The sequence below is a fragment of the Notolabrus celidotus genome, chromosome 8 (assembly GCF_009762535.1).
Source record: "Notolabrus celidotus isolate fNotCel1 chromosome 8, fNotCel1.pri, whole genome shotgun sequence".
Lineage (NCBI taxonomy): Eukaryota > Metazoa > Chordata > Actinopteri > Labriformes > Labridae > Notolabrus > Notolabrus celidotus.
This window is the reverse complement of record NC_048279.1, coordinates 29,398,719-29,414,695: the sequence shown is the minus strand read 5'-3', so window position 1 is coordinate 29,414,695 and position 15,977 is coordinate 29,398,719. Positions and strand designations below refer to the sequence as shown.

At 40.0% G+C, this 15,977-nt stretch overlaps 1 protein-coding gene across 1 annotated transcript in view; it reads left to right on the top strand.

Annotated features, from left to right (window-relative positions):
* si:dkey-237h12.3 (teneurin-3) overlaps window positions 1-15,977 on the top strand; it is a 174,646-nt gene that overhangs the window by 67,964 nt on the left and 90,705 nt on the right. Inside the window, exon 5 of the mRNA XM_034690605.1 lies at window positions 10,860-11,085. Within this exon, the coding sequence (XP_034546496.1) occupies window positions 10,860-11,085 (226 nt within the window). The remainder of the gene's footprint in view (window positions 1-10,859; window positions 11,086-15,977) is intronic.

Genomic DNA, 15,977 nt, shown 5'->3' with positions numbered 1-15,977 from the left:
TGCACTAGTTGGTGAGCAGTAGAAGAAATACCAATGATATGCCCTATTATTATTCTCATCTTGTGCTCTGCTCTGTGGCCAAGAGTAATGCAACAGTCGGGTATCAATTCATAGCCGTGGCCTCAGGAAAGCTCTTTGGAAAGCAGGGGGATTTTCAGCCTGTGCGCAGTAGTCCCAGCTCTGCAGCCAGACATTGTAAGAAATTTTGGCTGGGTGAACTATATGTGGGAATATTGGACTGTAAGGAGGAGATATAAAGGCAGCAAAATGCATTGTTTGTTCTTTGTACTTCTTCAGATGAAGGAGACTTGTATTACAAAACAGCAATAAGTGATGAATCTGGAACTAATGGATTGTCCTGTGCATTTACCAGCTTTAAGGCATTCTGCTTCTTCTTCTAGTATAGCATGCAGGAGGAATGTTACCCCTTGCTGTGTTAAATACTTGATTCTGATTGGTCGAAACCCCATAACAACAGGAAGTAATTCTCAACAACAAAAACAACATGGGGTACAAGTCAGATGGGTTCAATCAGCAGAGATAATTGTGTCTTTAGATTAATACATAACTGAAATAATCATTAGTTTTAGCAATGAAAATAAATCCTAGATTTTGAAGCCAAGATCAGTGTACACGTTTTGATGCCAGCTTGTTGTCTTATTACTATGTAGTTTTTCTCCAATAATAAAGAGAAATCAATGAGCTTTCTTCCCTCAATACCAAAAGATCTACACTAACCTTTAATTAGCTTCTTTTAAATCTAATTGAAGCTTGTGTCACATTCTTGCTTTTGGTTTGTTCTTGACAATATGTTTTTTAATCTTCAAGTACCGATCTCAGAGATAAGCAGTAATTGCTGGATGCTTTTGAACCTAGTTTTTTTTTCCACTTGTTGTTTTTGTCTTGATCATGTAATAGTCATCAGACTTTCTTTGTTTGGTTGAAGATATAAACCTTTTACACTCCGATGAGCAGAAGCCAGAAAAACAAACATTAACTGGATTGAACTAATTCTTTGTGGAGGACCAGACACTGCTTCAAATTGTGAGGTGTTTGCGATTAATCCTGGGATGAGACTGCAGGCTGCTCAGAACGGCTTGTTCAAGAAGTCACTCAAGAATTAAGGGAGAGGGACCCAAGACTTACACTCAATCCGTGATGACACTGAATCTTTTTTGAAGTGCTTTGCTCTTTTCTTGGGATTGTGTCATTGTTCCCTTCCTTAACTGTCTGGGTCAGATTCAGAATTCAAAACATATTGCCATATTTCATAATTTGTATATTAGAGAAAACACCACACCAGTCAACTCCATGACAGCATCTTCGCAGCATGGCAACAGTGGAGGAGGCTTCCAGAGGGCTGGCCTTAAAGAGACAGTAGCTGAAATGAAGCATTTCAGTCAGAAGCTCAAATGAGACACCAGCCTGAGATAAATAACACATTCTTGAGCTGGAAATTATGTAAAGCTACTCCAGATGTATCAGAGGAACATCATAAAGCCTGAAAAGCAGCATATCATCCCACTCTTTAACTCATTTGGCAAAAGGAAACTACTCAACAGACAGTTCCTATTGTAAACTTCAATCCTTTAGATTTCAGCTTTCATGGGACCAGTGGGTAAATATAGAGATCTCAGCTGAAGCCTTATTTCTTTGGGGTAGAGCGTAGCATAAATACATCAGCCTTTATAGAATATGATATAGGTTTCATACTTCAGTTCCTGCGGTCTGAAATATATACTGTATAAATATCCTTCTCAAGTTCTCTCACAATGGAGGTGAAGATTAGTCATCTGGGAAGTGAAGTGCATCCAGTTGAAAACAATATGCCAACAATTAATCAGGAAAAGATGGGCTTTCCCATTTTTAAATGGATACTGCTTCCTTTGTTTGCTTTCCCCACAAACCACGATTTGCACAGGAAATGCAATTATAGCAGCCATTGGGAAAGACTGTGCCACTACAACCATGAGTGGTTTGTTTTTTTCCTGAAACCATTTTCTCAAGTGATTGGGGAAGCGAGCAGTAAATGAATGGGGAGGCATATGAATAGTGTTGCAGAGTATACATGTCACATTTCTATGACCCCAAAGAGGGTGTAGGCATCATTTTTTATGCAGTTACCATTCAAAGCCATAGCCTTCAGACAGAGGAGTGACTCACAGTTCAGCACAACTTAATAACAGTGTTTTGTTGTTGTTTCTGACACTGCAGTTGGAGATAAATAGCTGAAAAATCATCCTTCCAAGCTTTTTAAAGTTTGAAAGCTTTCATGAGGTGACCAAGACCAGCCTGACCAAGGTTTCATGTTGGCGCCATCCGCCTGCTATCACAAGTATTGGCTGTTACTGAAGACAAGTCACCACAGTAATTAAGCTTGAATGAATGGCTGCTGTCATGGCCAGTCTGGTTCAAACACACACAGGAGAAAGACTGAAACTGGCGGCTTCTTTTCAAAGGAAAGCCAAAACAACTTTCTAAAGCTTCTTTAAATGGTTCCTAACAAAGAACTGGGCAGTGACACAGTTTGGTGAAAACATCTCTCTCTGGTTTCTTCATTTTCTACATCCTTGTTGCTAGTTTGTTTATATTATACAGTGTGAGGCGTTATAGCCCACTGTGTGTTTCCAGGATCAAAAAGGATGATTCAGTGACAGGAAGTGGCAGGTTGCTGCTGTTATTGCTAATATAAAGACACATCAAAGGTGCAAACAAACTGGCAGGCCAAGAATTTGTTGCCAACATGAGAGGTGCAATGGTGACTGGAGGCTGTGTTTGCAAATAAATGCAGTAAAAAAAAATTAGGCTTGGTTGTTCTTTATTTCTCTGTTTACTGAGGAATATGATGGTGTTAAAATGTGATGCCAAAGCAGTGTATTTTTAAAGCTGCTTTAACTCATATTTTCTAATTCAGGATAGAGTTAGTTGGCTTTTTTTAAATCCTGAAATAAAGGTCACTTTGTTGTGATAAACCCTCACAAAATCATCCTAAAACACTCATCCTAAGAAGCCTCTTCTGTCCTCTTGTGGTTTTGCCTCTCTTTTGTGCTTCCATTCAGTTTATCACACATTTTCAGGAAAAGACAGCTTCTTTCAACAAATAAAGTTAATAAACCCCTTCATGCTACTTAGTTGGAACCAAACAGCATGAAGACAAAGCTAGCATAAAGCTAACACACAGTGGGGTAGTGGAGGACTTACACTCTCCAGGGGCCAGACACATGACTCTGTATATGGTAATTTGTCTGTTGGGTGTGTAAATAGGCATCAGCTTCCAAGCAAATTGGTCACAATATGTCAGAGTTGTTTTTACAGCTTGTTTAGTTTTCCCCAAGTGGTCAAAAATCAATCCATCTTTAAAGTTTCCGACTTCAAATGTTAGATCTGAAATGATTTGTGTCATGGTTTATTTACGACTGGCCGTTACACAACTTCCAGCACTTTAGTTGTTCTGCTGATTCATCACTTAGGTTAAAAGATGTGGTAGGACTTGTGTGTGTTGTTTCAAAGCTTGAGATATAGGGTTGAGATCATGTTGTATGCATCAGGTGTAAACATCAGTTTTTGTCTAGACATCAATGAATCCAAACCTTGTGGCCTTGTGGCCTCGTTCATCTTTTTCAAATGATTATAAAATATGAACAGACAATTAATATTATTATACAAATTGCTTGCTCAAAAGCAAGGCTTGCTGAGCTCTCATGAATATATAACCAGTTGATTAAGTTATTGGCTCTGGAACACAAATTAAGTACAAATGTTTTTCAGAAAAGTGAGGACTGGCAGTCATCCCTGCTGACTGTGCCAGATTTTAGCTTTGGAGATTTAAGAAACTACAGAGATACGTGTATTGTCAGAATGCAACTGTGGAAATCGCGCTGCTGGGTGCCAAACTTAGAAACTGTAGCATTTTACCTAGGTGTGAACACAATCTCTCCGAAAAAAGAAAAAAACAAGAAAGCTGAAGCTGTCCACACATGAAGAAATACAACTAAGTGTTTTGTCAGCAGGCTAATTGTCAAAGCAGCTTTTGAGAAGGAGTGTAATTGCTATGTTATCGGGGAGCTGTCAGAAAGAACTGCTAAGCAGTCATCATCTGTATGATGATCTGCCATCTGTAGCAATGTCTGCGCGAGAGAGAGAGAGAGAGAGAGAGAGAGAGAGGGAAAGAGAGATGGACAAACAGGGATGTGAATCTGCTTATATTCACAGTGCATCCTCAGATTGTAATTTACAAATCATACATTTCAGATGCACGTCAGTCTGGTATTTTGCATTAAATCTGACTGAGTGAATAGCTGCTATATGGCTGTGCAGGAACACATTATGTATGGATAAGTGAAATGATTTCTATAATGCAATGATTATGTAATCCTTGAAATATTGGATACATCCTGGTTCCCCTGCAGAGAGGAGGCTTGAAAGAAAATTTCTGTCTTTGATCGGATAGAAAGCCAACAGAGGAGTGGGCAAGGCTGTGAGAGCAGTGACGGCACTCTGGCAGGAAATATGATAGAAATCACACAGCCTCTGCTACGACTCTTTTTCTCTCAAAACCCCAAGCCCCGGAAAATTGCCAACTCCCTTTGCACAGTAAATCCCCAAAACTCACCTAGGGCAAGGTTGTTCAAATGGTCCTAAATTCCACTGGGTATGGCCCCCCATACCTTAAACACTCCCCTCGTCATCCATCCCCCCTGTCGCCCTCCCATCAGGGCTTCATATACTCTTTTTCTGCCACAGAATATAATATTGCTGCTACCTCTAACCAGGCGCCAGAGGTGTCCTGAGGTGAATTGAAAGCCAGGCGTTGATGAGAACGAATTTATTGATTTGACATATATAAACATCCTACCTGCTCCAAATGGCGTGTTCTATCATGGATTCATCCATTATTCATTTCATATAAAATCAAATAGATTTTGTTGGAGGTCGCTCCTGATTATACCACATTGTCTGAAATTCAGAGGAGTGGAAATGCTGCGTGCTTTTGAATATTCTTAAGTAAAAAAAAGAATAAGCCATCATATAATAGCTGTGGCCCCTGCATCCCATGATCTACTTTGATGGAATTCTTATGATGCACACATACTGCAATTTTCTTATTGGTGAAGGGCAAGCCAGTCAAAGCAAATGCCCTTTCAATTCCATTAGCAGTTGAATCAGTCTCTTAATGGAGAGTAAAATGGCATGAGACCTTTTGCAGTACTTACACAATGAATATGAAAAGGCTTTCACCAAGCTTGCCAAGCTCAGTGAGTGCAAAACGGCTTTTAATTGTGTCCCGACTCAGCGTTGGAACATTATGAGCAGTACTCAAGGCTTGTCGATGCTTTCATCAAAAAAAGATATTTTCAGGCAGCGGACGTCATGGAATCCTAATAGGCCTTAACATCTGAGTATAGGAGTTCACAGAATGGTGCTGAAATTTGAACTAAGCTGGCAGACTGTGATAGCCTCTGGCATACTTATTTAAAATAAATTAAATTCTTTGAAACCATTTGATATCATTCACTGTATCAGTTACTTTCAAGGAAACTGTATATTGTTTGGTATTCTCGATTCATAGCAGAATGCATATTTTTCTTCATCGAAAATCAATTTTCAGCACACAAACTCTGAATTTCAACTAAAAAGAGTCTTAAGAGCTGCTTGAGCAAGAATCGACTCCAGGACTTGTCTGTGTAAACATACTAAGGCTTCATAAAGCATCATTTGATAGATATCGCAAGCATCATTAAGAAGAAAATGAGTCTGTCATTTCAGTCCCGGCATGCAGTATTAATCACAAAGGTCCTTTTTAAAGCATCTTGCTGATGGAGATGATGACAAGCTGACGTTGAGGAATTATGCAAAGGAGGCATCCGTCTTGATCTGATTTCAAAGCAAAGCCCCATAAACCACACAGCTGTTTCATCTGCCTTCCCAGCCACTGAGGCTGCACTTTAAAGGCCGGCTTAATTCCCTGTGTGTCTCAACAGTAGACTGTGCCAAGCTTTCTTAAAGGCTCATTGTTTAGTGCGTTTCTTTCTTAAACACACAGTCCTGGATATTCAACACTGTGGATAATCGAATTCAGAGCGCTACAGTGCCAAAAGTCCATATTTTTGCATACTTTTTTCCCCTGAGTGGCTTTCAAACCTCCAACTCTGCCAGTGAAGTACACACAGAATTCATACTGAACCTCTGCTCTGCTAGTGCTACATTTTGCCCGCTGAGTTACATGGATTCACATTGAGGTTACCACTTATAGCTTTTCATCACACGGAGACTGTGTCCTGAGTGTAAAACTGTTTGTCAGAAATTGGATTCAAACCCACGCCTTGGATCGAAGGCCAGAAAGCAAGGAGTCTTACACCCCTAAGACATGCTGACACCTACTGTGTGCAGAGAAACTGAGTGCATGAGAAAACACATGGTGGGATGTATATGCTCAGGCAGCGTTATACTCAAAGAATGACAGTCTTGTGGCCCAGATCTTCAAATGTAATGAACATGATGAATTGGATTACATAAGCAATGGAGCATGCAATCCAAATGTTTGCTCCAATGCTGAAATCTGGAACCAGGAATCCCCACTTGATTGGTTGTTGCAAAAAAAATAAAAAATCACAACCAGTCTTCATTTAGATATTCAATCATTGCATCATTTGATCTTGACCTCACAGAGATACAAATTTAGGGGATGGGGACATTCTTTAATACAGAAAATGGTGCATAATTTATCATTCAAATCTACAAGGAGTCAAGTTTTAGATCTAAACAGTTAAAAGTGCATAACTTGGTGCTGATCAAAAACATTTCAAAGGATTAAGAGGCCATTGAAGTTGCTCGTTGACTGGTGCAACATGTTCTTGTTGGACTGAAACAGGATCGAGAAGCTATTTTGGTTGATAGTTGTCACAGATGCAGCTTCTTAATGTCACACTTGTATTGTACTTTGCTTTGGTTCAACAAAATCAATTTCATCATGTCAGAAATGAACACGGTTCATTTCAAACACATATACACGGGTTAATCACATCAGAGGATTTTTGCATAGCAACCCTATTTCTGTCTGCAAAGCTTTGCACGTTTTAAGCTCCAAATCTTTAGGAGAGGAAAATAACTGTAAGACTTACCCACTTTATTCACACCATTGTTCATTCAGTGTGTTAAAAAGTTGTATTGTCAGACGTGTATTGCGATAGTCAAGACTTTTGTTTTGCTTCTTCGGCTCAAGTCAAAACCTAAAGTGATCGGCTGTTCCGTTGCATTGCTTTCAGGAGAACTCACAATCCAGCATTTCCAATGGAAGACCTTATTTACACCCACAAGCTTTGTATGCTTTTGCTAAGTATGCATGCAGCAGGTTTAATTCAGTGCATGTTCATGGGGTTTAATGTTCCCCTGGTTCATTGTGGGATTACGCAGTCAGATTTGCTGCATGTCAAATCCTACGCCTTTGAAGGTTTTGTTGGGATTTTGCAGTTTGAGAGCGTCATGCTGAGGATGTGCTGTCACCAACAAACAGTTCATTCTGTGTGACAGTTACAGCATGCGTTGACATGTTGATTCATCAAATATTGCATCAAGATTGACCATAAAGTGAGAGCATTCGGACTTACCTCTGTGCTTGCTGTGTGTGCACTTTTTCCCATCAACTGTAATGCACCAGCACTTTATATATATATATACAGCATATTTTTTTTACAGGTATGAAGTTAGTGTACAGTATGCTGCATTCTTAGTGCAAGCAGTGCAGCTGTAGAACAGCCAGCAATATAGAAAGGGCAATCAAGATGTTGACTTTCACTGCAGGCCGGTAGATCAATAAGACACAAAGACAAATGGATAGAGATTGTGCGGTATGTGTCATATATCTTTATATGTAATGCCTAATGGGAGGGTGGATTGTTTATCAGGATTTACTGTGGCATGTTGGTGTGATGATAAGATGATATTTGTACAGGAGGGTAAGTACAACTGTATTTATGTGCTGTACAGAAGAGGGGTGTGTTTGAGTGATGTGAAGTGGTTTCTGTGGTTATGTCAGCTGAGAACTCTTTTTTTCATGTTGTTTCTTAACCAAGCAAAGAGTAGATTTAGCCACTGTCAGCTGCACAGTTTGGCAAATACTAATGATAATGTGATAGTGGCTATTTTGTTTCTTTGCAATGAGAAGCAGAGATATTTGGGCAACAGATTGCTGCTTATCTGGATGAAAGGGTGCTTTGAGCAACTTGTCAACAAAACATAACACATACACTGTTTTATTTTGACTTTACTTTGAATGGGACAAAAACAAACAATGTGCTGCATTATGGAAAACTGAGAGCAATGTTGAGTGTACAGTCGTGAGGACAAATTCTATTGAGTTAACAAATCAACAGAGAATTTTAGTTTGTTTTCTGAAATTGTTGCACACGAGCAAGCTCATTTTTTCAGCAAGTTATTGTGCCCCCTGCTGACCATTAGAATTCATGCCAGTCAAGAAACCTTGCATTGCTTCTACTCAAGAGGAAATCTCACGTATTGAGAAAGGAAGCCAATGTGGAAGTGCTAAAAGCTGCAGTTCCTCAGGTGTCCACTTGAGGCTGGCTCCAAAAGCCCTGAAAGCCACATAAACACCCATTCTAAAAAGTTTATTTTAACAGCAGAAATAATAATAATTTTACATAATTAGTAGCATGCTTGACAAGGTTGCACACTGTAGCTGTAAGCAAGGAGGCGAAACGCCCACCTCAACTCCACCTCTTTGCCTCTTGCTAGGTGGACAGAAAGTTACATGGAGTCAGCATTTCCAATATAGCAACCGCCGCCGATAGACTTCAAAGCACTGCTTCAAAAACCAATGGGTGATGTCACTGATTCTAAGTCCATGTTCTATAAAGTCTATGGTTCTACTTCTGAAACCAAGTAGCTTGGTCCTCTCATCCTTGAAGCATGCATTACCCTTGCTGTGAGCATTATTACATAAGCAATGGAAACACTTGTTTTCCTTATTTATGTTCCAGATAAAAATATTCCTCCCTGGCCATTAGCACTCCACTTACCTCCATGTTGGATCATTTTCTGTTTTGCAGAACCCATCTGCTTCATTTCCCCCTCCCTGCACCCCCTCATTGACATTGCACCGTTGCAATAGTGTGTGCTGATATATGAAAAATGCTTCCGCTGGAAAGTGAAGTGGAGCCGGCGTCTGCTGCGGGCTCATGCAGTGGAATGAGACCCAGAGGTGAAGTAAAACCAGTCAGTGTTGGTAGATAATCCACATTTCTATTAGCCTACTTAGCACTTTTCTAATAGGGCTCACAGTCTAGCCCAGGAGATGAGTGGGGTGTCTTGTATTCATTATCACTTAGTCATGGCAGCCTTATATTTTTCTAACGCCAATACTGCAGTTGATTGCAGGTAATCCATGACTTGTCTTCAGGAGGATTCAGGCTTGCCCTCGACATAGTGGTGGGGGGTTATGAGGGAATCATATTTGATTGAATTTGGTCAAACTCTAATTAATTAATCTTACACTGGCCTTCTATACCGGAACTACACACTCTTCAAACTCTCCTGCTCTCCAGTCAGTTTTGATTGTCTTTAAACAGACGTTTTAAAATATTCTGTTATAAAACCAACACCTCCACGTTTAACTTTATCTCAGCAGCCGCTTTTCTTGCAATTAACTCAAGCAGATGAGTTTTACTCTTGGTAATTCATCCTATTTAAATATTCCTTTCTGTATATCTCTGATGTGTTCCTCCTTTGATTATAAGAGAAACAATCTTCAGTCTTTCCAGTAGCCTGCATGGAGAGTAGCCCCAGGGTTTGTGCCTCAAAGCCTTGGAAATTATTTCCCAACTCTGAATGGCATCAATGTTTCCTCTTTGCACCGTAGAAATGGATGTGAAGCTCATTTTCCTGCATTGAAGAGCTCATTTTATGCACAGAAGGGCACAGTGAGAAGTGTGGGCACACAGACAAGGGCAAAAACTGCATGGTCATTAAAAGTCCCTTTCAAAACAATGACTAGTGTCCTTTCAATTAATTTTGTTCTGTCTAGCAAGTAGCAACCGAGCAGATTTTGATCCACAGAATATAGTCCACAAGGTCTTTCAGCATGTCTGAGAAAGTAAAGGTTAAACCATGCACCAGAGCCAGCCTCCAGCGTTCATATGCTCCAAATGCAACTCCTGTAGGCTTTATAAAAAATTAATGCTGTCAATGCAAAAACAACAACTCCTCAAAGACACAGCTTCTCTCAATCTTCTCTAAGGCTCGGTAAGGCTAGAAAGACGATACCCATTTGGGGCTCATTGGAGCAAATCAGAATTGTCAGCACTGTGGGTTTTTACCTTTTAAACAGGGAAGATGGATAGATAATCACCACATGCCATTCTGGGGGCCAATTACACAGCTTTGTGTGAAATTGGAAAACCTGTTCTCTCAGAGCTCTAATGGATGTTCTGGTCATTAGTTATTTGAGAGTCTTCTCTGGCTGTAATCAAACGTGAAACATTGCGTTAAGCACCCATAAAAGAACAGATGCCTCTCTAAGTGACCTTCTGTTTAAGAGAACCCAACTGTCAGCCGGGTGGCGTTTTGCGACAATTATTATGTGTGTGGCCATAAAAGCGGCTCTTATTTCCCTTCTTTTTGCAGTGGTTGCATCTCATCTTAATGACTTGCTCTTGGTTGTATTTACTTTTCTGGGTCTGTTAGGTGCCTGTATGCTGTCACATCTTACATACAAGGCAGACGCATAATCTCCTCCATCTGCTGTCTCTAACAATCCAGTCTGGATGCAAATTCAAATTGAAAACAATTGCTTGAGCAATTTCAGCGTTTTATTCTAATGTCTGATTCTCTCTACTCCACTCCAGGTGACCATCTATCTCCACAGCCGGGACCACCCCCTCTCCCACCAGCGCCGCCCCCGCATAAGCAGCACCCGTCCATCACGTCCCTCAGCCGCAGCTCACTGGCCAATCAGAGGAGCCCGAGCCCGCCGCCCACAGCCGGCCTGGCGGCCGACTTGCAGAGTACGGCGGAATGCGTCCAGCTGCAGGACAGCTGGGTCCTGGGCAGCAATGTGGCCCTGGAGAGCAGGTGAGTGACCCGCAATGACCTACAACAGAGCTGGAAAATTTAGCTCCAGGTGTTATTATGAAGCCATTTTTCAGTGACACAGAAAACAGAAGACGGTTAAATAAATTAGCTTCTGTTTGAAAAGTTTAATTTCAATTTTGGCTCAGTTTTATGATAATGTTCCAACTTTTGAAGTATGTTTCAAGTTCTACCTTCTATTTGATGTTTTGATGCTTATCTGCAGGACAGGACCTTTAGCTCCAACTGTTTTGAATTTGAACATCTCCACTTTTTTACAACATTTATGTTACCTCACTCGACTCAATGCAAAAAGCACATTCCTGTTTGTTGCTTTCTTCAGGCATCAGATCCTGGCACATATTCAGAGGGCTAAAGCCACGGTTAACATTGATTTACTCAATTGTAACTGAGCCAGCAGTGTTTTTCTTCTTTGTTGTTGTTGTTGACAAACATGAATGAACAGCTTTATAGAAACCCTTCCACGCATTGTGGACACTACAGTTCACTGCCATTCAAAAGCTGTTTTCCACTAAACGAATGAAATGGTTTAACATCAGTCATTTTAGTGGGTGTTAGTGAGGCATCACATAAACTGCCACCTACTGGGCAGCCTTTGTACCAATCAACTTGAAAATCAAGATGGCCGACAGGTCAGAAATGACATTCGGCTCAGGAATACCTTTCAAATCTGTTTATTCTAGAAGGACCTTAGATACACATTTATTTCAATCAAAGACATCTAAGAAGCACTATAACTGTTGAAAATACCAATATTAATTTAGGATTTGGAAAAAGTTATGATTAATCACCTGTCCACTAAATTTGATATCATGCAGTACTATAGTTCCTTTACAATTAATATAAATATCAAGACTTTATTGGTGTTGAAAATACTTGATGTGGCATACATTTTTATGTAAATTAATAGATTTATGTTGTTCAAATGTTACACTCAGTTGTTTTTTTTTACACAAAACAACTTTTTTTAAGTTTATCCATTTGTTTAATTCAGTGTGTTTCTGTGGATAGAGCCTCAAGTCTGAATTCAAATCCATGCTCTTCTAGATTATGTTCTCTGCAATAAAATGTCTGCTGCTGTGCAGCTTTGACAGCCTCCAGGTAAAATCTGTTGAGCTATTTTGTTCCTTGAAAGCACCTGTTTCCTAGGAAATCTTCAAAACTCAAAGACAGTAAACCTGCAAAACTATTTCTTTGTACATAAAGAAAAAAGAATAGTACATTGCATTCAGTCCTTATGTAACCTTACTTATGTAACTTTCTTAAAATTATGAATCTAGAAAATAAACAACTAAATTAAAAAGTCACTGCATGTAGTTGGGATTTTAAAAAATGACATTAACTAAATACTTCTCAGTTATTTAATAATTTTATTTTTAACATGCATGAAAGGGTTGATGCCTTTATGTCTCCATCCCCACTCCTTCATGATGTGTATCACAGGTAAAGGGTTCAGAATGGAAGGCAAAATAAGCTGGATGGGGTTCATCATTAGAAGATCTGGTTGTACATTTTTAGCTTAAAGCTCCTGTGGCAAGACTTAAGCTGGTTACGAAACAGACTTAAGATAATACTGATGCCTCTTTATGACCTAAAAAAACAACACCTCCATCTACAAGAAGAGTTACTGCCCATATATTGTTACTTTTAACAGCTCAAGCCCCTTTGAACACATGCTCTCCAGCAAATATTCTCAATGTGTGTTTTATTTGACTGGGAAAACAGAGCAAAATTAGATATTGTTAGGGTAACACTAATTAAACATATATAGAACAAAGTCAGCAATAAGAACTTTGTCCACAGGGGGCGCCAAAACAACATAATGTGAAAGTTCCTCACAGGAGCTTTAAAGGAAATGCTGGGAATCAGCAAATCCTTGTATCCGAATACAGAGTGCAAATTGGCATTGACTGCAGTTCAAAACAAACGTCTGATGATTTTATTAATCTTTTAGTGCTTCTATTTTAAAAATGAGTGGATAATGAAATGATAATTCACCCCTGGTTTTAAAATATTTAAATCTGGTTGATTTTCTCCCACTACCAGCAGGGCAAATTATCATTACTCAAACTGTGCATGGCATAATCCGGTTCCTGCTGAGTGTGATAAATATGGTCATTGTTTCTCCTCTGTTAAGAGTAATACTACAAAGTGTTGACAGGTTTTTGGCTTTTTAAATTCACCAAGGACTCCCATGGCTTGATTACTAAATTAGACCTACAGTGAGAGGAGTGCTCACCATCAGAGTGAAATATGTGAATATCAGAGAGCCTGCCAGTCCAATAAGAGGGGCTATAAGTTAACAAGGAACTTGGTAAGCGATTTGTGTGTTATATCAAAAAATGCTGTGCAAGATTCCACTTTGTCATAAGAGCCTCTGCCAAGTTTTCCTCCTGAAACATCAGTTACATCTCTCTTAATCAGTGAGCTCAGAATATCCTGGCTAATGAAGTGTGCTACATTGGGCTGTGACTCAGAAACAGCCTCCAGTAGATGATTGCATTCCAGCCTGATACCTTCCTGGCGTGGCGTTCTCTTTTAAAAGGCACGGCTGAATGTAAACTTTGAATTTGGTCTGTTGCAGCGTGCAGTAACAACCTCTTATGATCTGACTGAATCAACCGGGATACACGGTGACAGTTTCACTTTCTGGGGAAGATGCAGTGATTGAATACTAACCGCGCAGTGACCTTGAGCTGTCTCAGCCCGTATCGACAAAACAATATGTGCACACCTATCATCAGACGGGGCATAAATCACTATCACTACAGTGGACTCTAAATCAAGTGCTTGTCAGTGGGTGGGAACAGAGGGCTACTGCGAAACCAATGGGGCCAAAAGGGAAGACCCAGTTCACCACATAATTGCACATGTCAAGAAAACCACCAGGTTGGGAAATGTAAACAGAAGCTCCAGAAAGTACTTATTAGGTTCCCTTCAGGAGGTTTCGGTGAAGTGAAATCCTGGTGTGCAGGTGGGATGTGTGTTTCATGTAAAGCCTTACACTGATTTGATTTCTTATGCAGCACGTAAGATGTGGTCACATTTGTAGACGCTAAATTATTCCCTACAAGGCAGCTGATTAAAAAATTGTCAAATCAAAATGAGAACTTTATGATCTTGTTTAATATATTTCCTGTGACGTGACCCCCTTGAAAATAAAGCACTCTTACGACAGCATTAGCTGCTTTTACAGCAATTAGCAGTAATGAATTATGTGTGTGTAACCTCCCATAAAAGTGTTGGTCTTCAAAGCACGAGCGTGCTAATTTGACTCGGTACCAACGAGCTTTCACTGTGAATAGCTTTCAGTGTTCTTTTAAATGAGTGAAGAGCTGCACTCAGTCGCTACTTCTGTGACTGCAGCTCATTATTATATGGAGGGCGAATAAAGCCAGTGATCTCACTGTGATCACATCCCACTGTCTGAGCCGTGTGGGAACACCAACTTTTGCCCATGTATTCAAGATCAAACATGTGTACCAAGCCCTAATTTAAAACCAAAAAATCCTCAATCCATATAGTAAGTATCATGACACAAAGGGACAAAATTTGACTGAACAAAGGGCAGTAAAATTTAGAAGTTTATTTTTAATGAGCATATCCTCAAACTCAGGCTGGATACATCTCCAGGAGTCTTGATCCGGAAGACAACTGATCAAGCGATGTTCACTGCACAGTCCTTCGTCACCACAAGCATTGCTTCTTTTACACATCAGATAATTCTATGAAAATCTCCTTCAGCTTTTGTTCTGCTTTATTGCTCACTAAGTCCACTCCATTCAGGGGGCTCAATTAGTCTGCTACCGAGCGGTGATGCCTCTTGCTGTTAGTTGCTGTTTTCAAGTGCCATGGAGACATTCAGATCTTTAGTACGTGGAGTGCTTTTAATAAACCCCCTCAGGTTCCCCTCACTAACCACTTGCCTTCACTGAAATAGATTTTTTGTGATATTTTCAATTAGAAATATTCCATTGAATTTCATTAGAATATGAATTGCCATGGCCCTTAAGAGACCGATCCACATATACGGTAATTATTCTCGAGCAGTACTTAATCCTTTGTTTAAAATAGACCATACTATGTGAAATTTATATTTTTGACACCTTTTACAGCGTGAGGTATACGCTCTATAAATGCTCCAGTAGATCAGATGTAGATAGACGTATGCTCTTACATATGTATGTCCTTTGGAGCCCACTTCAGCGTTTTTTTCTCACTTAGATTCAATGAGATTCAGGTAGAACAGACGTTATGACATTTCAAAATGAGTCTTTTGAAGGCCCTGCCCAGCCACACGTAGCAGTTATAAATGTTCTGTCAATCCTCATTGGATACTCGTGTCAGGGGAGTCCTTTGCCGAAATGAAATTATGCCTCTGCTCCAAAATCATCATGTGGTACGGTGTCCCGGAGACAGTGCGTTTTCCTGATGGAAGATGTGTTAGAATTGTTCTCGGGGGCGAAAGAAGAATAGCAGAGGTAATCCAAGCAGGATTGGGATGGTGTGTGTGTGTGTGTGTGGTTGTTTGTGTGGGATGCACATGTAAATCATGAGTCAGACTGTCATGCTTCACTTCAGAGGAAGAAAATTGAACTTTTTTTTTCTGTGCAGCAGCCACAGTGTCAGGATGGTACCAGGACTGATTAGTCATGTGTAAGACAGCAGCCAACTAGCCTTTCGGAATAGAAAGGAGCTTGCAGTGAACATTTGGTTACCTGCCAAAGAGGATGGTGGTGTAGACAAAGTGGTAATCCTCAAGATGTATTTTTTTCTTTTGCTGGTGTGTTTTCCTTTTCATTTATTTTGCCAACATCTCGAGTGCCAAGCACACATTTTTGTGGTGATTCCAGAGTTCTGCAATGTTTTCCTCT